At 31.6% G+C, this 25,435-nt stretch overlaps 2 protein-coding genes across 2 annotated transcripts; both read right to left on the reverse strand.

Annotated features, from left to right (window-relative positions):
• Positions 1–136: 136 nt before the first annotated feature.
• On the reverse strand, positions 137–15,001 carry LOC130444762 (mutS protein homolog 5-like). Its single transcript, XM_056780050.1, has 13 exons — positions 14,833–15,001; positions 14,512–14,743; positions 12,083–12,311; positions 11,149–11,322; positions 9,651–9,792; positions 6,732–6,794; positions 5,040–5,241; positions 4,419–4,609; positions 4,155–4,200; positions 3,937–4,075; positions 2,417–2,783; positions 2,297–2,360; positions 137–535 (listed from the first exon to the last, which is right to left on the reverse strand). The coding sequence occupies exons 1-13, from the start codon at positions 14,917–14,919 to the stop codon at positions 330–332; spliced, it is 2,142 nt and encodes a 713-aa protein (XP_056636028.1). The 5' UTR covers positions 14,920–15,001; the 3' UTR covers positions 137–329.
• Positions 15,002–19,046: 4,045 nt separating this feature from the next.
• On the reverse strand, positions 19,047–25,053 carry LOC130453273 (histone RNA hairpin-binding protein). The gene is made up of 6 exons (XM_056792916.1): positions 24,774–25,053; positions 24,482–24,675; positions 24,171–24,424; positions 23,912–24,113; positions 23,152–23,268; positions 19,047–21,692 (listed from the first exon to the last, which is right to left on the reverse strand). The coding sequence occupies exons 1-6, from the start codon at positions 24,843–24,845 to the stop codon at positions 21,566–21,568; spliced, it is 966 nt and encodes a 321-aa protein (XP_056648894.1). The 5' UTR covers positions 24,846–25,053; the 3' UTR covers positions 19,047–21,565.
• Positions 25,054–25,435: the final 382 nt, after the last annotated feature.

Genomic DNA, 25,435 nt, shown 5'->3' on the forward strand with positions numbered 1-25,435 from the left:
TGAAAGACCAAAGTCTAGCTCATTGAACTCAATTTGAGAAAAATGTTTTTCATCAACAGAAAAATCAGAGCTATATTAATTTTGGGGAGCAAACGTTTCTGAATCCTCTGCATTACTCAGCTTGAAAAATAAAATACAAAATTTCAACTAAATAAAAATTTTACATAAAATCAAAATATAAAATTTAGTATTGTAAAAAAATGTATATTTATTTAATGATTTCAAAAATAATACAATTATTGCTGTAATTTGTTAAATCAAAGTATCATGTTTATATTAATCAAAATCTTAACTAAAAAAATGATCTTTATTAAATAATTGAATGTTTTTTAATAAAGACTTTCTTCATCTAAACTCGGTATGTTTAGAACATCTAAATTGGTCGGATCAAAGTTGTTCCTTTTAAGAAGCTTATTTAATGGTGTAAATGGTTCGTTATTAGTCAAACAACGATAATATTCTTTTGCTCTTTTGATAATTTGTGCATCTATCCCAATTGCCTCTGCAACTTCTATAGCAAAACTATTTGAAACTCCTACAAATTAATCAAATTGGAATTTTTGAAACTATGTACTGAACTAAGACTAAACCAACACACACACACTGGTAATTTCAGCCTTTCATACGCTCATATCCAGTTCCAAGGATCAAGATGTGTAATTGTGAGTTGGTGTAATAGTAGTAGTAGACAGTATTTTATATATATATATATATATATATATATATATATATATATATATATATATATATTTATATATTGTTATGGTATAAATATATCCAAAATAAATTATTAAACAATAATAAGATATAAATAAAGCAATAAGTTCAGTTCTGTTATTCGGTTACTTAGAGCAGCTTATCACAATAAAATAAATAACATTCTTTATATTAAGTTTTGGCCAACACTATATTCTAAATTATTATTTAATTTTGACAAATCCTGTATAATCAAAGAATTTAATCCATAAATTAAATTGACAGATAAAAACAGGAGCACCAACTTCAAAAATTTGTGTGACATACCAACATGAATTTTAAGGTTATAAATGATAAAATATAAAAATTTTGACAACTGCAATGATAAAATTAATAACATAGGAATGAAATAAATACAACAAAGAAATTATAGAATAATATTATTTGAATTTGAATAAAGTCACAATAATTTAAAAATTTAGTAACTAACTTTCAAAATAAATATCATTGGTTAAAAAAAAAAGTTTGTTTAAAAAAAAATAAGAATGAAGAGAAAAATCAACAAGGAGAAAAAAAATTTTTGTTGGCAAGAGAAAAAAGAGTAAAATAATTTTAATTGAAATTTAAAAAAATTAAAATCTTGATAAAAAAGGCATAAAATATTCAAAGGATTGATAATTAATAATTGTATAAGTGTAGTAATAAGAAATTAGTGAAAACAATTAAATAAAGTGAAATAAGTGAGAATACTCACAAAGGGACAATTTCCAAGATAAAGAAGTTGTAAAAAGGAAAAGAACATGAGTGGAACTACAGCGGAGTATCTGTTTATTCTGCAAGGCCGTAACAATTTCCAATTAAAAAAAAAAAAATTAAAAAATACAACATAACAAACACTTAAGGTACTGTTCTATTAAGTTTAAGTATTTCCTTTAGTATATAATATTTGAGTTCACATTTCCATATAATTTAGTTTTATGAGTGTAATTATGAGTATGAATGAATGAATGAATGTTTGTAAAATAAAATAATTGTAATAGCTAGTTAAGAAATTGTATATTTTGAATATTTTATTCATTATAAAGAACAGACCCGGTCTTAAAACTATTATAATCTGACCTTATAACCATAACAATTTATCGCAATAAAATTTTTTAATTTGACCTCACAATATAATACCCTGAGAATAAAAAAAATAATAATAACATAATAAAATAAAGAAATTCAAATAATTATTAATGGCGCCCAAATTAAAATCTGATTTTATTTAAAAAAAAATTTTTATAAAAATAAACATTACACATTATCATACCATAACAATATATATATATATATATATATATATATATATATATATATATATATATATTAAATTAAGCAAAAAAATTGTTACCATCAGAAATTTTATAAAGGAAATACAACACCCCATTCTCATTTGTATGCATCATTTTTTGGTATTGAATCAAAGGTGATTGTGGAATTTTAGTATGAATATTTTGAAAATGAGTCGAAACTAATATATGTGGACAATTATTTTTTCTGTTGAGGAAATGCTCCAAAACACCTTCGAGAAAACAAGCACTTTCTTCCACCGATGTACCTTTTCCAAATTCATCCATTAGTATAAGTGAAGACGAAGAAGAAGCGGTCAGAGCGTGAGCCATCTACAAATATAATTATTTTATATCATATTTTTTATGCTTTATTATTACACCATTACCTGTGATGCATTTATCATAAAAGATGATAATCTGACAGTTGCAGATTCGGTGGAGCACAATCTAGAATGCATTGAATCCAACATACTTATATCTGCTTTTGTACAAGGTACATATGATCCCACATGAGCTAAATATATTGTTAACGAAACCTGCTTCAAATAAACGCTCTTTCCGCTTCCGTTGGGACCTGTAATTATTTTCATTCTGCTAAATTGACCACCGGAAAAGAAATGGTTGGATTGAAATTGCTCGATGAGGTGTTCCATTAGAGGATGTCTACATTCTTCTAATACATAATAATTTTGTTTATTCAAAAATGGTCTTGTATACATTTTGCTCGACGCTGTTAATGCCATAGCAATCAAACTAAAAAACAACATTTTTATGTTGAAGATTTTTTTTGAAAAATAGTTTCTTAGTTAAGCTTAGGGAATGCAATACCGTTAAACATTTTCGATGCCGATATTTTGATATTTTCGATTGTAGAACCGGTATTAGTATATTAGACATTTTCGACATGGGAAGATGGTCGGATGTTTTGGAAACAAACATGGTTTTGGACTTTTTGATGTTGATGTTAAGGCCATAATCTTCTTAAAACTTTTTATTGGATTTAAGAATGCTTGGAGATCCTGTTCACTGTCTGTAATCAAGACCGTGTCATCTGGCAAAGACTTATGAATATATATTAAAGAGTAGAGGAGACAACACGCATCCCTGTTGCACGCGTCTTTTGATGCTGTATGTTTCTGTGTCGCCGGTTTCAGTTCTCACCACTGCAGTTTGGTTTGCATAAAACGCCCTTTGTCGAAAGCCTTTTCGTAATAAATAGAACATTTTGTTGGTATCTGCATTTTTGTAGTAGTATAATGAAACTGGTAAATGCTTCCTGTGTCCCAAATCCACTACAGAAACCCAACTGTTCATCGCTAATGTCTTGTTCACATTTCTATTAGATCCATTGGTGAATAACTTTTGGAAATAGCTTTAGCACGTGCGATATCAAACTAATAAGTCTAAAATCACATTTCTTGGCTTTGTTTGTCTTTGGGAGAGGGATGAAAACTGACGTCAGCCAGTCTTGTGGAATGTTTCTACATTCATATATCTTGAATAATTTAATGATAATGCTCAAATTCTTCTTGAGAACATCTGAAAATGTTGTTGACACTTCTAATTTTTGTTACAAGCCAGGAAATGTCAGATGCCTACACTAAAAGAGATGAAACAGCGAGGTCGAGGTAGTATGGTAGAGAAAATTGCTTTTATAGGAGTAGAAGTCTCTTGTGTTTGTAGGTAAGATAACAAATTAGTCCTTCCCCTAGAATATCTCGAAAGCGTTATTTTAGAGAAATCATGAACACTGAGAAATTCCTTATCCTAAATCGAAAGAAGTTTATAATAAGCAAATGAGGAGCATTGGCTATCAAAGAAATGGTATAAAAGATATTTTTTCATCTGTTAGACATGTGAGCTTTGGCGTCAAAAGAAATAATATTAATTTGAGAGAGATGTTTACCTATCAATCATTCCAATTTTTTTTAATGGTTCAGTTATATCTCTATTATATTTCAAAATAAAACCAGATAATCTTCGAATTATACGGTTTTCATGATCGATAATTTCAGAAACAATATCACCGAGGCGATTATCCAATTCTATAAACAAAAAAAAATTAGCGTGATGGGAATATTGTTTTATCAAAGATTTTGATGAAATCTTGAGTTTATTACTTACCTACACACATAGGATTCTTGTAAAGGATTTTCCCACCTATTTTAAACTGCAATAAAATAAATATTACACAGTTTGTTGTTTAAACAAAAAGAGAAAACCGACCCTTATGTACAAAAATTTATTTTCTAACTGAAATGATTAGAATAAACCAAATCGTCCATTTGGACGCTCATATTTACTTCTGTTTGTAACTGGACTGGGATAAATTTTTTTTTATAAATAAATAATTTAGGGTACTTAATTTTTGTATAAATTATTGCATACCATAAAACGGAAATCTAAATATTGCAAATCTTCGGGATTACAATCTTTTTCCCACTCTTTAACAGCGAGTAAATGTCCCATTTCCGGTAAATAAACCACCGAACATTCGTCCAAAAAATCTGGTAAATTTTCTGCTGCAAAGCGTGCAGCTGCCATTACGTCGTTAATGATATCTTGTCGTCTCAACATTTCTAAAATAAATTTATTCCGAACTAATATTTCAATAAAAGTTGTGAGTTGAATTATTTAGAAACATGATAAGTAGGAATTTATGTAGTTTCACTCCTATTTTTTGGTCTAATTTGACGGGACTATTAGTAAATTTTCTCAAGTGTCCAAGAAACTTACTCAAATTGCATTATAATTTTAATTCTTATACCCTGATTAGTAATTTTATCTATCATATGTTTAGCAAAACAATGGTAATTTTTAAAAAATTTTACAGTGTAGTTAAACAGTTTTTTAAATTTCATTTCCCAAAGCATTTTGTAAATTAATTTTCTATTATTACTGTATATAAATGATCCAATAAATAAATATTTCAAAAATTGATTAATAATTAATTTATACTATTATTACAATAAACAAAATATTTTTTCGAGATAATAGGAACAAACTTACTTGCGTCTAGTGTCTCGTCCAATCCATATCTAATCAAAGGTTTCCCGCGTTGTTTGCTAGCTTTAAAATCTATACCGTTTCTTATTGATTCTTCCAAACTCATCAAGTTCGGTGATATGATTTCATCTAATTCCAAAAATAGTGAACATTTTTCCCTGTACGGAGAACTGAGTTCTCTTATACAATTAGTATGGTAAATAGTCTAAAATGAAACACTTTTACGATGTTTACATTGCACTTAATGCCAACAACGATTGTATCATTACTTCTTTGTACCGTTTGATTTCGAAGTCATTTGGCAAATCCACAATCGCACGCGAATCTCGGTGTGAATAGCAGCGCGAATCGCAGATATGGCTGCCAATATTCTACGATCGCAGATTCGCGCGAGTCTCAGAGTATAGTTCGCGCTCTTGACGCGTATAATTTTTAGTTGTTGACGGCCAGGGAGCCGTTGAGCTCATAGTACTTTAGATACGCCCGTCGTGCCCCACTTGAGGTTACCAAGTCGTTTGAGAAGCCGATCAGGCGATTTGGACCTTTGATATCATTAGGCAAGTTGTGAGAATTGCCCAGGTGTTGAAATCATACTCGTATGAGTGCAAGGCAATCACAGATAACGTGGTCTGCGCTTTCGTCCTCCTTTATACGTACCAACGGAACTCCGGATCGTCCGTGTTGCCCATGGTGTAGAGATGGAGTATCCGGTTAGAAGTTCGGTCACTAGTCGGATTTATCGCCTGTTTAGTTGGAGCAGTTGTTTGGTAGGAGTCGCACGAGGTCCATCTATATGTTATTTTGCTTGTCTCAAGCCAGGAGTCTCTATCCATCTCTGCCGAGCCCGCCCTGCGAGTAGACCGTTGAGAGACGCGAGTGCAACGATTTTGGCCCCACCAAGGATGAGTTCTGATCCCATCGGTGTGTTCGCCGATCTCAGTCTAGCGAAAGAGTCCGCTTCGTCGTTGCCTTTCTTGGCGTGTATGCACGTCTTTAAATCGTAGTGTCGAAAACACATCCGTCCGTAGTATAGCAATTGCTACTGAGCGATTGAGCAACCCGCGAATGTGGAGTATTGAGTTGTATTCGCGCCTGCGAGCACTTTATCGCAGAACACAAACAATTTCGGGGAACGAGCCGCGAAGAATATTCAAGCAATTCGCGAAAATTACGAAATGGGTGACATTTGTTGATTTTTGTTCAAACTTCAATAGAGGTGAATAATAAAGCGGACTAGTTTTATTGTTTCATAAGCAATAGTAAGTGTTATTTGAAATTCTAGTCTAAATAGTAAAATAAAATATACCTGTTGTGCTTTCCTGAGAAAAAACAATCACATATCTATAAGGTGCACACGAAAATAATAAAAACGTGATAAAAGTTGTAGGTACTAGTTGTTAAAACCCTATTCTAGTGTCCAATAAAACTCTTGTGCACCTTTTTGGTAATTTCGTGTAGATAAAAAATAAAGTCGAAACCATTTGCTTACAATTCCGAAACTGACGATACAATGGAAGTTTTTTCAAAAATGTAGAGTAATGGGAATATCAGAGGTCTCGGGCATTGCAATCGTTATTGGCGCGCATCCATAATAACATGGAAGATAATTTACATAGTTGCCATGTTGTGATTTTTTTCTAATTAACCTGTTTTGATTGAAAACGTATTCTAAAAACTCATAATACAAATACATACTTCATATAGAACTTTCCAATCTCGAACTTTTGCTTGAGAATTTTCAATTCTTGTTAAAATAACCTAAAAATTTGATGTGATGGAATTTACATATAATCCAGGAAATAGAGCAAAAAACTTGGGAATTTCGATTATTTATAGAAAAGAAATTTTTTACTAAACAAGTCAATTATTTCTCCCACGCCCTATCTTTAAAGTACCTTGTATTCCACCGGTTTGTAGCACTTAAAGCAGTTGTTAATGGTTAGAGTGAAAAAAATATATAGAAAAGCGCCATAACGTTAACTTTATTTCACGTTTTCCATAAGTTAATACACTTAATAAATGCAATTTGTTAAAACCTAGTCACTTTTGATTTTGACTAGGGATCGATTTTTGAAACGAGTCGATCGTAACCTTATGAATTGATTCATAGAAAAATCGAGGTCTAAGATTTCTTTCAAGTTTGTTTTCACAATGTAAATCGATTTTATAAAAATCAAGAAAGATACCATGATACGATACGAAAAATAACTTATAATTTATTGATCTTTATTGTTACTTGCAAGGGTTGGGATTTATACCTGAATACTTTTGGAATGTGAAAGAGGTGGAAATTTCGAACGAAACCAAAATATATACTACAACTTATAGGCGCATGATTGAAAAAATGGACTAAGACCAAAAAGAGTATGGCAACTAACGAGCGGTACTCAAAAAAACGATGACAACACCCGAAAATTACTACTGATATACATGGTAGTAATAAAGCCCGCAGAGGAACAATCTTACAAGAAACTGAGATACCTATGCCACACTAAAATAAGTGTGGTAGAACAAAAAAGGTATTACGGACCTGTACAATGTTACAGATGCCAAGGATTTCACCACGGACAAAGTACGTGCACTGCGTAAGATGCGCTGGTGCGCACAGAGCGGCGGACTGTACTCTAAATAGGACGGAAAAACCAAATTGTAGAAGCTGCGGAGGAGAGCACCCCGCAAACTACAGGGGGTGCACGAAACACCCAAAGAAGGCGAAAAACAAACCAGCCACAAGCACCACATAAACAGCACTAGTTGCTAAGAAAACGACAGGACAAGGAACGCTCGAGCTACTGAGTGTGCTGCAGAACATGCAGACACTGATAACAACACTCATCGCCTAATAGGTAAAGAAAAACGGAGGACAACAGGATCGTTAGGTTAAGTTAGGTTAGTAAAAAAATTTCCAGAAGCACGAAAAAACAAAAAAAATATTTTTATAAGATTCTATGTTCACAGAGACAAGAGGACATCCCCCGGCACGGTAACTAACTCCGCATTTAATAAGCAAGTGCAGAATTATACATTGTGGACAGCTATAGAGAAGGCGAAGGACCACTCGGATTAAATCTCTTTTTGTCGAAGAAAGTTAGAAAAGGTTTAACTGAGGCAGCAAAACACACACACAAACGTTTAGAACAAGAAGCTAAAAGTATATAATCTCTTAACAAAAAGATAAGACAAGAATCTCCCATAGAACTCAGGGGAGAGGAAAGAGTATACGCGCGAAACTGCGACGCGAATGAGGATGAGGACCTGTCGAAAAGACAGGGGGTTGGTGGAATGTCCTTCTTCGCACCTATCCGTGGATTTATCCGGAAGACGTTGCTAAGTGGGACGGGTTTTTTCACGCGCACGTGTGTGTGTTCATGATTGAATATATAGCATTATACTCTTGAGGATATTTTGCGTTCACTCCACATTTACATTCTCTAGCACTGAGTGCTATAAATTGTTGCAAGAGGCCTATGGGGACAATTCTCTAGCTTGTGCGCGTGTTTTGAGTGGTGTAAGCGCTTTAGTGAGGGCCGAGAAAGCTAACCAGCGCCCATGTCGTTCTGTGATTGTTTCAACTTCGGAAACAATGACCAAAATCAACCAAATTGTGCGTGCAGATAGTCGAATGAGCATCAGGATGATTGCCGAGGCTATAAACGCCGATAAAGAAACGGAAATTTTACTCGAGGAACTACACGTGACAAAAGTCTGTGCGAAGTTGGTGCCAAAAAAGCTCTAGCGTCTAGGGGTCTGCTCAGATTTCCTTGAAAAGTTAGGAAAAGATCCCGGACTGATGCTTTGAAAGGGACTCGATTTGAGTCGATGGAAGCGGTAAAGCAAAAAACGACAGAGCTCCTAAAGGCACTTCCAGCATTACTTCGATCAGTGGAAAAAAATTATGGAAAGGGTTGTGACGAGGGGAGAAGAGTATATTGAAGGGGAGCATTCGAATGTAGAATAATTTTTATAATAAAACCCTTTTTCGTAACCAGTCTCGTTATTTAGTAGCCAGACCTCGTATTTAGCAAAAACCATATTGTAAAAAGTTTGGAGCGCTATAATTAAAAACCTATGCGTTATACTAAAAAAAGTTTCAAATAAAATAAGTGGCAAAAATTATTATCTATAAAAATGATCTTCACTATTTTTGTAGTACGATACGCGGTTCGCGAGATATTCGATAAAACGTGTTTTTCAAGATGGCGGTTGACGCGGGCACCGCCATGACTCCCATTTGGATTTATATATTCCAAAAAAATATCTACTATGTATAAATTAAATTTTATTGAAAAAGAAAATTTTTCACATGTTAATTAAATGAGAAACTAAAATAAAAATAGCGATCCCTTAGAGTTGAGCTACAGAGCTCATCTTTAATGAGAATTTTTTACATAAAATAGAAACATTTGAGACGGTAAGAGTTGAAAAAAATTTTTTTGAAGCATCCTAATACATATATCCTGGGAGTTTTATCCTACCCATCATGACGGCGATGACTTGCGAGGTACCTTAGAGCTCAAAAATTCCCCAAGTTTTGCTCTTTTTGTGCTTTATTTCTTCGACTAATGCTACTATACAAACTGTTAAATAATTTAGAAGCAAAATATAAAAACGTACGTTAGTGTCGCCAACAATTCCTTGTAAATGTTCTCTTAAGCTTTCAATGAATTCTCTATTGCTGGGTTGTAGCACAAAATAAATAAAATCTAATCTCTGATTAAGGATATCGATATTATTTATAGGATTCAAAAGTATGTTCCTACAAAATATGGATAGAGAGAGAGACTTATACACGGCGTTTAAAAAAAGGCGAGTGACGATATCTCGAGGATGGGCAGAAAATTGAAAAATGGGGTTTGGTTGGTAGAAAAATTTTCGTATTCAAAAAAAAGAGGGTTGAAGAAAAAAATGTATATGTTGTACTCAATTGAAAAATTCAAGAAATTACTTAAATTTATACTCATAACGAGTTGTGCGTCCACGATCGTACTACACACAACGTCTTTTAGGTTATCAAATCCGACAACAAAGGTCTTCGCTTTATGGGTAATGCGAGAGAGCCGTTAAGTAAAGCGTCATAACCTATTTTATTCGGTGTGATTTTTATGATTCAATGAAAATATGCTAGAAATTTTTGAGATTGGTTTGAATAAACGTAAGGTCTAATCTAATAGATTTACATTTTTTAAATTTAAGAAGCACGAAGATTAACAGTATCAGGAAGCACACTATATTGGACAAAATAAAAGATATACGGACTATGATGATGGGGAATTTCATGTACACCGTAAGCAGTTGTTTGATATCATCCATGGAGTTCACGTAAGTATATATTTACAGTACTACAGATTTTCAAGGTCCACGACTTATTCTTCTTTTCTCATCGGTCTTCAAATGAATTTATAATTCTTTTCCACAGGTTCCTATTATAAACTTTTTCTGCTCCAATTTGGTTCTACCTTTCTAATAACCTTCAAAGCTACATCCAAACTTTCTTAGTTTTTCACTCCTTCGTAACTTCCATATGTAACTGTCTCATTTACTTAATGTTTCCACGACTTTACTTCCTTTGGTTATACTTTTATTTATTTCAATTCGTTCTTCATTCTTATTTTACAGTGTTGTTCCCAGGTATTTCTATTTTATATTTTTTGTCCTTTCTCGCTTTAATCTCAATTTATTTCCTTTTATCATATTTTGTCTTAGCACCATGTACGTCGAGTATTATGCAACGTTTGAACATCAAAACAATGCACCAATACTCATCCGTTATTGCAATGGCCAACATTAATGAATTGAAGTTTGAATTGCTACATCAAGCATCCTATTCGCCAAATTTAATTCCCTGGGATTATTTTCTGTCATAGATTTTCCAACAATTAAGAGGTTATGTAGGCAGTTAATGGCTATTTTGAGGAGATTGACGATTCTTATTATAATAAAAAGGGTATAGAAATTGTTGAACCTCGCTGGGAAATGTGTGTGAAGCTAAAAGGAGATTACGTTGAAAAATAAATATATTTTTCTCAGGGTTTTCTCTGTTGGGCCGGGTATTCTGAGACCATCCTCGGAATATATAAATAAATGAAAATTTAATATTATTTTTTATACATACTTCAGAGTCATTAATCCAATTTTCGATTTGCAGTTTAGAGAAAATAATTTGAAAACGCTCAATCCTTCCCTATCACTAGAATTTAGACCTCTTTTAAATCCAGCTTCATGTCCACGTTTCGAAAATATTTGCAAAGCTTTAAATGTTGAATTATCTATTAATACTCTGTCTTTCCTACAAGACATAATTATTGTAAAAAAAGTACCAAAAAGCTACATTATAGGATAATAATTTGTCAATAGAATATGTGATTACTAGAAAAACTACGAAAATTCATAAAAACAATTAACTAAAACTGAAGTGAACAAAACATTAAAGCACAAATGACGTTACAAACATAACCTCGAAATGAGATTGTTTTTAATAATAAAAAAAATAATAAATATTTCGATAAAGACTAGAGAAAAGTCGAAACGTCAAATTTTCATCTGTTCTTGTTAGTGATTACTTGCTTTTACAGTTGACAAAGACTAACTGCTTTTCGAAAACTGACTCGAAACTACCCTTTTTCGTTATGATTTGTTTTTAAAGAGAAAGATGGTGCTTACGAAAAAGAGAAAGTTAGATCTTCTTGGTTGCAAACAAGAGTTATCAGAAAGATCAGAAAAATTATTTACTTTATACATACAAAAACAACACACAATACATAAGTACAGACAAATCTCGAATGAAATTGCTAATTGATAAACATTGAAACGTCAAACGAACCGTCAAAAGTCCAAACAGAGATTTTATGATCAAAGAGTGTTCAAAAATGTATATAACCGAGCAGTCAGATCGGAATATAGTGGATTGCCGAACGATACCGAACAATCAGATTTATTAAAGTATAAAGTCGGAGCGCACTGGCAGTGCGCAGTAAAAGATTGTAAGTTGTGCGAGACAGGTTACTACATAGAGAGAAATTACTGAAATTGTTTATTAAGAGTATTACCTGCAAACTTGATTTATGTGAATATAGATCAAGTCGTTTTTATCTAGAATTCCAAAAAATGACCAATTTTTCTCCAAAAACTTTACCAAAGTACCAATAGCTTGCAATGGTAATTTATTATCGAAATTTATTAAAGAATTTATATACAATTCTCTCTTCGTTTCGGCTAATTCGTCTTTAATAGCGGCTAGATTGAGTTGAGAAATTATGGCTTTACAAATTTCGTAAGCTGAAAAAATAGTGTAAAGCTATTATACGATGCTTTCAGCGTTTGCTTCAACAGCCACCTTCCAACATTGGCTGAACTTTGGACGAAGACTGGAGCCTTACCTAAACTCACTTATTGAAATAAACAAGTGGCATAAAAAGTGATAAACAGCAAACATCAAAATATAAATTATTTTGAAATAAACTGAATGATACTGGCAATTTTGATTTTTCATACAAAACACATAGCATTAACTCGCAAGAGGACAAGAAATGTGTATAATTATAGTACAATTGTTGCTTCCAACTATATATAGGTAATCCTTTGACGCGGTTCAAAAAACCGACTGCCCATGGCCAACGTTGAAAGCAAAAAAATCGTCGAATGAAATGACCACACGATGCGTACAATCATACCAGTGTCCAACTTTGGAAGCATTAGACGCATCATGTGATACCGGCTTAAAGCAAAAAATTGTTCAAATATCAAAAACGTTACATTTACTTGGTCAAAATATAAATATAATCGATAATGTCTGGATTCAAAATGTATCTTTAAATAGTCTAACATTTCACCGTCTAATTTTTGATAATAAAATCAGCTTTGGAAAATAATATAGCCTTAATAGGCTTATGAGAAAAAGGAATAGAATTTTAACAGTCATTACTGTTTTTGGAATATGAGCTACGAGTGTTATTTTTTTTAAACTTCCGATCGCACTGTATGATTGCCAGGAATGCAGCAAGTAAACGGTGTACGTAGTAGGATACTGCGCATCTGTCCTGTTCAAACGTTCTATCAGTAAAGTAAAAACCTCCTGCCTATCACAACGCGTTTGGCGGGGCCTAATTGGCACCAAGTTTAAATTGTTACTTGCTTAATTTAAATCGAATTTGTGTACGTCATTATAAAAATCTTGTTAACGAAGTATATAATCTAAGATCCGAACCTAAATCGACCTCCACCCACCTGATAATAGAAAGAGACTTTCTTTATGTTTATAATAAATTTCGCAAATTAGAAAATATATTGTCACAATTTAAGTTCAGATAAATCGGATATTGAATAGAAACTTATTGTTAATTTTTTTTTCATTAACATTTTTTTGTACTTTTCCTGTTCTCTAATAAAATTTAAATATAATAGATCTTTTTTTTGTTATGTTATTATTTGAATTTTCGGCAGCGATGCTCATTGACGTTGTCTTCAATTCAGGTCTCAAGCCCGAACGAGAGTTGTTAAACCACTCTGATAAAATGTAATAACGTCGAAACTAGTCAGTGATTACAAGTCCCTCCTTGCAACTGTGAGCTATGGAAATGTTAATATCGACAAAAAGGCCTATAGCTATAGCTATAATTCAATATTTGTCGAGGCATTAGCCATGAAAGTAGTTGTTTTCTCCTTTGAAGACCGACAATCCGCCGAAATTGGTATTAATAATGGCTCGCAATTACAAGAAAAGGCAGATTGTCGATGACATTACGTTCTTCGGAGGAGATGTAATTCATTATTCTTCGTGGTATCAGCAAGAAAAGTAGTTGTTGAACGGCAATCCAACATTTCGAAACATGAAATTCGAAATAATTATTTCGTTTGCATCTTAAATGTCAGTTCTTCCAAATTAAGGCCGTACTGTTTAAAATATGAAGGGTAGTAGGGGTTCCCATACTCTCCATAGTTGCTGAGCTTAGCATGCGCACTTTCTGATATTCAGGGTCCCATCAGACACGACTGCAATTTTCGGTCCTTTATTATTACACGGATCACTCTGTCACTCATTTCACATCAAGTGAAAGTAACTGGTATCGATATACCTGTTTATACCTGTCACTCTCTTTCTGCACATTCTACGTTTTTCATACTTTAAGTCCAGTATAAAATTTTCTTATTATCTTTATGTAGCAAAATTTAAAGACATTTTTTCAAAAATAATTAAAAACTTTTAATATATTTACTAATATTCGAAATTTATAATAAACTAAGTCTCATTCTATTATCAACTCGGCGGAGGTCGATTTAGGTTCGGATCTTCTACGAATCAATAAGAAAATCATGGCTGACAAAAATCAGCTGACCGTAAACTTCTCACAGCTGATTTCAAAAATTAATCTCCAATATTTATATATAAAAAATAGAGTTCGGTAAAATGTAATATAATATTGCCAGTAAAAACCCTCTTTAAAACTTATAATTAAAATTCATAATCAAAATGACTCACTGTATTCTTGTAATGAAACTAAAAACAGATTTTCCGGTATTGACTTAACGCTATCAGATGTAGTAGTATTCTGGAAACTACATCCGTAATTTATTATATCTATGATAGCTTTAACGAATTCCTCGGATCTACCTCCAACCGTTACTATAAATTTTGGTTTTATTTCGCGCATTAATCCGTCTATAGTCAAATATTGAGGACCTTGTTCAAGAAGCTCTTCATACACATACAACTACAAATTATCTTGTATGCAACATTGTTTTATAATAAAAATTCTTTTTATAAAAAATAATTATACTGCAAATATCTAATAAAACTTACTTGTTTGTCCTTAAAATTGTAATATGCTGCACCAAGCTTACCGACTTTGTATATTATACATAATATTATATTGGCATCATCTTTCATATTATCCTCTTGATGTATTTCGCTTTCACCTACATCACTACTCACTAATGAACCCTTAGGTTCATTTCCTTTTAAAGTACACAAGGTAATAATTTCCGTTGGTGTCGAAGACATTTTTTGAAATTGTTACTACAACGATTCAAATGTTAATAGAAGCACGAGCATAAATATGGTGGTTTGAAAACATTTGAATATCGCGACACGATGATAAGCCAACTAAGAATTAACACTACCTCATGTTTATCTATTTCATGTAAATAAATAAATAAACTCATTGATGGTGTTTCCGAATGTTATTTAGATATTAATTTTATTTATGAAAGATTATTTTTCGTTAGATTTTTCACATAGAAAATATATAGCTCCAAAGAGAAAAACCTTTTCTCTCACAACCATAGATAAATTACAATTCATAAAGTAGAATGGCGTAATTTTAGAGAATTTAATTAATACCCAAAGACACATTTAAATAGTAGTTACATAGATTATTTAAAATTTTTGTGTGATAAATTAAAAACTCTTGCTTGGTTCAGACTGTTGCGTATTTGCCGGCTTTATCTGTCATTAAAACATATTTAGGAAAAAAGCTTAAGAAAGTTTAATTTGATATATCCTATAACAACATTTCTATATTGTTTGTATAAGAAACATTCTTTCAATCAAATTATTCTTTGATACAAGTCATTTTTTTAACAAATTGTAGCATAGAAATATCTAAATACGGCAACATTGCAAGTGTTGTCATAATTTTTTTAGTTTATCAAATACTATTTTTGTGAAATTTTTGTAATAATTGACAATTATGCTTTGTGCGAGTAAAGAATGCTAAAAGTTGTTTATGTTGATCCTTTAATGGGTTATGTTATCATTTGAACCAGTGAAATTATGTATTCGTATTAACACGTTGACTGCCAACTACGAGATAACTCGTAGATTGCTTTCTTTTCTAGGACGCCAACTACGAGTTATCTCGTCCGGTGTTTACTTGACATTTTTGTGCAGCTACGATTAAACTCGGAATATAATGCTAATATCGATAGATGGCTTCTGGGAAAATAACAAAAAATCAATGCAAGAGCAGAATATTTATTGAAAAATAAACAAAAAATGAATTTTAAAAATTAGGTCAAATTCACGAAATAAAATAATATTTTATTGTTTATGCATCTTCTTAATACAATCTTTCACACAAAGGGCTTGCTTTTCTTTACATGCTGGACAGAAATAACGCGTTTCTCCACGTTTTTTTTACTTGGGTACATATACGACATGGCTTCGTCGAACGCTTCTTTTTTTCGGTAAGTGGTAGACTCTCTAAATAATGAAGCTCTTGCAATTTCATTGTTTTTTCAAAACTGGTTGACTCTCTTCTCCAATCAACGCGAAGACGAATTCTTCTCTGAACTTGATCAGTTTTATTTTAGAAGAAGTTACTTTTTGAAAAATTCTGTGAGAATTGTGTATATATATTTCTATAACATGTATTGAAACATTTTTGCGCCATCTAATAGTCTTCCTTAGATTTGCGTAGTTTTGAGTCAGTGGTCTTTTCTTATCCATATTGGATTTCTGATAATTTAATTATAACAATAATTATAAAACAAAACACTCAAGAAAGACGTAAATGTAATGCACTCCACAATACCTGAGATACTACTGAGGAATATGGACGCGTATATATGATTTAGCTTTAGAGAAGCGACAGGTCGAATCGTGTCTGTGCGTCTCTGAGGAATTTGAACGTCAAGAGCTTTGAAAATCTACACATCTTTTTTTATGCGTATTCTATGTTTTTATGAGATCCAAAAAAAAAGAAAATTTTAGTTAAAAGGTATTATTAAGAATCAAAATCGTTTGTAATAAAATCTTTATTAGATTTAAAATTAGTATTTGTAGATTGGAGCTCCCTTGCCCCTCAAAAATCATAAATATTTGTGCTTCATGAGCTTCAAAATTACGCTTTAAACACAAACTGTAGAATTGAGGATATGTATGCATTTATTTGAATTTACATTTGTGCTTTTAAAATGTAATCGATACCGGGCGGCTTAAAGCATTATTCTCTTGTATTATTGGAGCAGAACAATTTCAGAATATGCATTTTTAATCCATGAAGAAAACTAAAAGGCCACAAGAAAGTAATCTATAGTAAAACGTTTAGTTACAAAGTTCTCCCATAGCAATCATATTTTGTATTCAATTAATCGAGTATTTTGAATTTTTGGTACGGCAATGGGCTTTCGGTACAAAGTGCTTAATAAATTGTAAAGCAACTATGAGCACTGTTCAAAATATTGCCTATTGCCATTGAAATCCAAGAGTAAGGTGTCATGTCGTAGCATCACCAAAATTCTCGTGGGGGCAGCCAAGTGTCCCACTTAGAAGTTTGATTCAAATTTTGAGATGAACATACTTAATGATTGATTATATATAACTAAGATAATTTTTAAATGCTTATGGAATAAGAATAATAAAGCGTCATAAATTGTTATTATATTCTGTTTAAGTACGACTACAAACCCGGTTTTACAATACAAAGTACTTTTCGGACCAAAACTCGGGTTGGTGTTTTAAAATTATGTCTACCTTATTTATGAGTGTCTTGAATAATAATTAGCCATATTTCTATTATAAAAAAGAAGCAGAGGAAGACCTCAAAAGATATTTATATAAATGAATGAATATAGTTAACAAGAATTGTACATGATGAACAGGGGCTAACTGGTTGTAGGGAACATGATGTTATTCTCAAATTTGTAGCATAGAGCGGTATGTAAGTGGTTATGTGCTGTTAGAAGAGTGAGAGAGAGAGGATCGGTTTACCACTCTTCATCTATCTTTACTCTCTTTTGATTGTTTTTTTATGCATAGAGTTAATTTTGAAGATCTAATTAGAATAATAGTTCTTTTGAATGTAGACATAGCCCGAGCTGATGTATTGGCAGCAGAAGGCCAGAGCGTACGATACATTGCAGAAACGCTTGTGGTAGCGAAGTCAACCATTCACGATGCACTCTGGAGCTCCCAGGAAACTGGTAGCTATAATCAGACGGCTGGTAGTGAGCCACTTTAGTTTATATCGGCAGTAGACGGTGGGTTGCATGACATTGTATCAGTGCGACTCACGATAGGGAAGGGTTATTTGCCTACCAGCATTATCATGGGACTATAGAGAAATGGTGAACCGTTTTATTCTCAGATAAGTCTTGATTTAATCTATACCACTCAAAGTATCGAGACTAATTTCCACGCCCGAACTGAACTGATTTCCATCGATAATGGGACTCTAACTACTTGGAGGTACATCAAAGAAGTGCTTCCATGTGTTCCATTTAACCAATTCTTGTCTTCATACTGCCAGAATTGTTACCAAATAATTCAAGAAGTGGAAATCACAGATCTGGAGTGACCTGCAAAATATAAAATCTCCCCATAAAGCATTTGTGGAATATTTTAAGGAGGTATGTTAGGCATAGTCACGTTCTCGTTATTTAGACGCCTCGTTCTAGTCACTTAAATCAACTCGAAATTGATTTTTGTGAAGGGATGCTATAATTCTTTACCTGATAGTACCCTTTGCCGTAGCAGAGGGAGAAATAAATTTTTTTGGAAAATATTTTTTCTTTATTTTGTATTTTTTTTCAATAATGATGAAATTCTTTACTTTTGGCAGAATTTGTGTAAATAACTTATAAATTAAGCAATTTTTATCTTAAATTAAAAAGATTAATATATTTAACAAAATTATAAAACTAAATCTGAGTGTTCAGTTTTTTTGCTGTTGAGTGTAGGAACTCAATGATTTGTAAATGTTTTTCATTTATGACATCCAAGCCTGGAGATGAAACAGATTTTTCAAAATTATTTGGAATATTGCTTCTAGTGTCACAAATAATAACTACGCAGAATGAAGTAATTAGTTTGCAATACTAAAATAAGAAAGTTTAACAATTGAAGGTAAAGAGAAAATATAGAAAGAAGGAGAACATATAGGCTGTGAAATATGAAAAACTGGTATATACAGATTTGATAAAAAATATTTGTAATTGCTATAAATAAGGGTAGAATTGTCAGGATTTCCAACCTTTTTATGAGAGATTGTGCTAGTAAGGTAAATAAAAAATAAACTTATAAACTAGTTGTATATTATAGTACTCAGTACAATGTCTAAAATTTCATTAAAACTATTGAATACATCGATACTCAATATTTACATAAATACAATTCAAATCAGAATAATTGGAATAAAATTTTAATATTGTGATTTGCACTACAAAAATAAAAATCATTATCATAAAAAAATTACAAATGTGAGGTGAAGAAATTTTATAATTTTGTTTGTAATAATTATGTGTATTTCTTCAACAAAATAAAAAATTAATAATGAAATTTATTGACCTCAAATAAATTTTCTATAATTGAAAAAAAAAATAAGTGAAATAAATTATATGGTGACAATTATTCATAAGTATCAAAAGTTTATTTTAATATTCTGCAAACTATGGGCAGCAATTCAAGAAATTGTCGACCTGATATTCAACAACTTTCTAATTTATAATTTTTTATTTTATATTTGCAATTTGTTTTAGTTAAGATAAAAATAATACTGCCTGGAGCCTCAACAAACTTTTTAATGAGTTTAAAAAAGAATATTTACCACCAGAAAACATTTCTGAGAACTAATCTTAAGATGATAATACAGCTGAGCTTCTTTGAACTAAGATACCTAGTTTTTTTACCCCTTTTTTTCATTTGCAATGTGGAAAATTTTACAATGAGCAAATGGCTTAAAGCTATATAAACTGTCTTACAGAATTACCCAGTGGTAATTTCCCTTCACTTAAATCGTTTGATTGAAGGATAACCACACAACACATCACTAAAATCTGTCGGGCAGATCACACGGAAAATGCCTTCTAAGCCTACACTGGGTGGGAGGTCTCATTAAAGGTTGAGCCAATGTGTTGGGATTGGGATAAGAATATTTTTGGGAGAAGTAAGATATTTCTTCTTTAACGGTCTTAATTTGGATATCACAAGCGATAACGCTGTTGAGTAGGAGCATTTACAACAATTCTGAGTATTTTCGATTGAAATCTTCTAGAATTGCTATACTTGAGTTGGATGCAGTGCCTATAGTTGAATACCTAGTGATGTAGATGCAGTTGAATCTGCCCAAATAAAATATTTGTTTAAGGGTACGATATTTGTATAGCTTTTTGTTTTTTCTATTTATTTTTTGTTTTAATGCAATACATAGAGAAACTCAAATAATTCCACAACTATTACACATAGGTATAGTAATGTATGTATTAAATGATTCTTATTTTTATGCGCGTTCTATTCTAGGTATAATATACAGGGTGTGCCATTTAAAAAAATTAGTTTTTGTTATTTACGAAATTCAAAACTCATATGGTGAAAAAAGACTAGACGAACATTCAATAAACCCAAATTTTGTGTTTAAAAATTCATTCTACAAATGATGCCAGTCAGCCTCATTTTTTCCTGCGAAATTTTTCAAATACAATGATTTTTCCATAAAAATTCAAATAGCCTAAAATTTTTCCTAAACTTTGCGGAAAACAGATAGGTCTTATGAAAGTTACTTTTGTTTTTACCTCTAAATCAAAAAATGCAATAAAATCTACTGTGTTCCATTTAAAATTCCAATGTTGATGTCAATAATGAAGAATTGGGACCTAACCAAAAGTCAATAATCTAAAAATTCCTTTAAATACTAGTGTATTCGTCTTGACAGAGTGTAACATTTATGAAAAGGAAACAACTTGGCTATAAATTTAAACAAATGTTGTATTTTGCCTATCTGTTGCTATGGGGCTAATAACCCATAAATGATGTGGAACCAATAAAAGGATGTGATTAACGTTACTTCTAATAAGAAGAGGCGTGGTCATGGCTATTCCATGTCCCCAGATGTATGCCTTTCAAACCGTTGGTCATTTTCAATGACAAGAGGGGTAGATTTGAAGGTTGTAGTAAATAAGAGATTCAATCCAAACAACTGTCAAAATGCTCTACATCACGTTTATCTCTTTGTTGTAATGCTACCAAAAATTGTTTCATAGAGTTCCATCAGGTAGCTCCTCAAAGATAATTTTTGCTTGTTTTATTTTTGTAATAAATATAAATTCTTCTTATTTAGTTAGTTATTTATATAAAATTTAATGTGGAACAAAGTGGAAAAAGTTGTAATTGTTACCATTACAATCATTTCCAAATTCTTGACCGTACTTCAAAATACCACCTCGGTTTTTCTATGAAGAAATTTATAAAAAACATTTTTTTTGGTGCTAGTTCACCTATTTTAATGACTATAGTCAAAAAAAGATAAAATAATCGTAATCCTAATAAGTTAGGCCACAAAGGGTTAAAGCACATATTTACTGAATTCAACTTAATTTCTAATTCTTAAAAAATTTAGTAAAAAATCTTTTTAAGGTCAATAAATGCTAGTTTCAAATCGAAGAAAAAAATCTTTTAGCATAATAAATCTTATAATCAGATTATTAAATCTTACTACTTCACATTGATATTGTACCAATGTGTTTATTAATATTACTTATCTTGATATATACATAACAAAAAAATTATTTACATAGTAGATATTCCTAATTCTAACAGATTAATCGTCCGCTGGATCATATTTATGTAACTGCAAACGCCACTGCTTTATCAAACCATCCCATGCTCTTCGGGAATACTGTATGTACTTGTTTGGTGTTTTTGGATCATCTGGACCCCTTTCTCTTCTAAAAACAATCAAATTTAGACATTGATTATTTGGCAGAAAAATACTAGAAGATAAAAGTATAGAAACATTGCTTATTATAAGTTTTTATAGTTAGTGTATGGTATCTACTTTTTTTGATATAATTAGCTACTTGAGTATTCAAGTTCCGGAAACTGTTTGAGTATTTGATTAATACTGCTAATTATGCGAAATATTGTTTGGTATTTCCTTGGGTTGATTATCTATTCTGATGACATTAAGGTTTTTGGGTTGCACTGCGTTCGAGAGTTATACTATTTGGGCAATTTTTGTGGAATGAGTTGATAGTTGATAGAAGCATTCTTGATTAACAATGGACAAAAGTATTCTATAAGAGTATTATTCATAAGTGATTAAGAATGAATAAGGAAGAGATTGGTTTTTTAATGGAGATATAAATATTTGTCTTCTGTAACTTAGAATATGTCGAAAGGGCAACAAGGTATTAATTTAGATTTTACCGTGATCGTCAATAAATGTGTTCACTAAAATTTTCATTTGTTTCTGTTACTGGATAGCTTTTAACTACTTATTTTATTTATTGTATCGGAAAACACTACTAAACAATGGTTTGATATGGAATCCTTAGTGAAATTTTACTAATTTAGGCTATTTTCGATTGAAGATTTTATATATGTTCAGTATATAAATAATTAGTATAAATTTTGTAACCTGTCAATCTTCCAAAGTTTCCTAAATAGATTTAATTGGGGTGTTATATTGCAACCTTGAGATTTATTGAGTACCTCTATCAGAGCTGTTTCTAACATCAATGTAGTCTAGTATCTGTGCTAGCTTCAAAAAAATTAGGTTATTATTCCTATAGATTTCTTGTCCAAAGCATTTATTGCATTTTCTCTAACTCTAACTAGATGAACCGGAGTTTTATTCTCCCTACAGAATCTACATTCGTCAGTTCTTACTACATCTAATCTTATTCTTATACTTTTTGAAGCAGCTGTGACTGGAAACCAATGAGGAGGTGTAGCTTATTTTAGCTTAGATCCAAATACATTTTGGATCTATCAATAACTTACAAAGGAAATTTTAGAGTGATCTAGACCTGGAAGGCACTGGCACTTTTGGTTTCTTCCTTCTTCCAAAATTCTTTCTTGAAGCATAACAGAATGGGGTGTTGTATTGGCTTCTTCAAGTTCGGTACGAATAGGAATCTATTACTCTTACCTATTTTCTAGAGGTTTCCCAAACAATGGGGTCGAACAGAATGGGATTCTTTATTACTATGATTCAATAGTCAGAATAAACAAAAAAATATTTGTTTCACTTAATTAAAAATCAGAAATGTTTTAAATTTTATCTAGATTTTTTAGCCAGGTATATGAAGTTTAATAAGAAGTTGTCAATTACTAACATCTCTAAAAGTCAATTAAAAATGATTTAAAATATTCAAAAAATAAAATAAGTAAGTATTTACATACTTAGGAACTTTTTGTATGTAATTGTCATATCCAAGAGTATTCTTTCCATAGTCAATTTGTTTCTGTCGCCTTGAAAGTACAACTGGATCAGTTTCCATTTCCCTCCTTGGTTTTTTTCTAGAAAATGATTATATTTACATACAAATTTTACAAACAATACTTTGTAAAAAGGAGGTAGCTAACATTTCTACAACCGCAAATTGAACAGATTTATTATAGTGTCTCATCACCAATCCAGGTTCTCTTAATTAGACTCCTCAATTTCTAGACATTAAATGATACCAAACCTAAGCCTGTGTATTACTATACTGTGACATTCACACTGCCCAATCACCCACTGCAAATGTGAGAAAAAGACCGGTCTGAACATCTTCCACTCTTAGCAGCTTTTATTTGTTTTGATATCTGAAGTCTTAACTACTGAAGAACATTGTATAAGGAGGATGTATATGTACAAAGGCTTGTACCACACTGTAACAAATGCCTGGAAAAACATGGGAGAGAGCTTTGTCAAAAATAGTGTAAGTGTGGTCTAATTTTGTGCAATAAATCTGTACTGGTTTTTCTTTTAGTTCAAAATGGAATTAATGTTATGTGAATCCCTCTTATTATTCTATCATGGATTGTTGATATTTCTTGTAAGTGTCAGAAAGTCATCAATATCAAGTATTGCACAGTTTCAGATATCTAAATGAAATTCAATTAATACAAGATAAATGATAATTGTTAATTAAAAGTATTCATCTAATATGGTACTTACTGGGGTACATTATGATCACATTTTCCACCTAATCTCTTCTTTATGGGAATTCTGTTGTATTCACTTAGATCACCTATCCTTGGAGGTGGTGGACATTTCACTTCTTCATCATCTTCAGACTCGCTTGTCTCATCTGATGTCTCTTCTTCTTCTTTAATGTTTTGTTCAAACACTCTTTTAACAGCTTTTTTTTTATCATCAACTGAAAATTGTCATTGTGAGGTTACACATACTAAACCTGATTGAAAATGTATTTTACCTTTAACAGAGTTCTTAGATTTTGGGCTTTCTAGGCTGAAGTTTCTAAATAATTCTTTATTAAAAGGAGATGGATTAGATTCATCTTGACATATTTCTTTTTTTATAGGTGTATTTGCAATTAACTCTGTATTTATACAATGGTCTTCTGACTCTTTTTTAATATACGATGTATCTAAAGTAACATTCAGTTCACCATCATCCAATTTATCAGTCACCTTCATTTCTGATTTTATATGAATATCTTTGAAATACCTAAAGAACAAAATCAAGTGAAAAAAATATCTAATTACATGATTCCTCATTTAGTACCGTTTTTCCTCATTTGTAGATTTTGACGATAAATATGTATCATTTTGGATTGAGCTAGTGTTTGCTCCTGTCTCACTAATGGAATCATCCAATTCACCTTCTTCTTTGGGTTCTGATTTAATTATACTATTATTATCTTTATCTTGTACATTCCCAGGTATTCCAAATCCTGCAGTTTCAGCATCCCAAGAATCCTATAATAAAATTAAACAAAAACTTAAAATGAATGCATGTTTATCTTCGATTTGAATTTGATATATATATAGCTAAATATACATACTATTCAACTTACATCTTCGAAGATTCTAGCGTTTTTGAGAACTGTATTCATTGATAGTCTTTTAGTCTCAAATGATCCAGCCATTATTACGCTGAACTAGTTTTTTCACTTGTAGTCAAATTATAAAACACTGTTTTCTAAATAATAGATTTAGTTATATATTATATATACTTATTTCCAGATTGTATACTCATTTAAATAAACTTATGGGTTGTTTATGGATAATATTATAAACCAAAACAGCTTTGGCGCGAACACTAGCACAACTATCATATTTGACATGCAATAAATTGACAAAAGATTGCACCAATAGATAAAGAGTACGTTCCGCTTAACGGCCACGACGATTGTCATGACCATTTGGTCGCATTCAGCGGACGAAATCGTTGTACAACTGTTGTAAAATCCTAATGGAATCGTTAGCTGGTGCATACGCTACAAACTCAACCATAGAGATATGTAATATCTCTATGAACTCAACACGTTCTAGAGCGGACGCTATGTTTCGGAGCGTTTTTAATTTGTGCTACGTAACGGTAGCGGAGCTGAAACGTGAGAAAAATGAACAAAAACCAAACTAGAAATTTGTTAAGTCAACTATGTTCTGTGATCAAACGTTAAGTTTGATGATTTATTTCAGATATTTCAATTTTGAATTATAAAGTCCGTTTTTA

This window comes from Diorhabda sublineata, chromosome 1 (genome assembly GCF_026230105.1).
Source record: "Diorhabda sublineata isolate icDioSubl1.1 chromosome 1, icDioSubl1.1, whole genome shotgun sequence".
NCBI lineage: Eukaryota > Metazoa > Arthropoda > Insecta > Coleoptera > Chrysomelidae > Diorhabda > Diorhabda sublineata.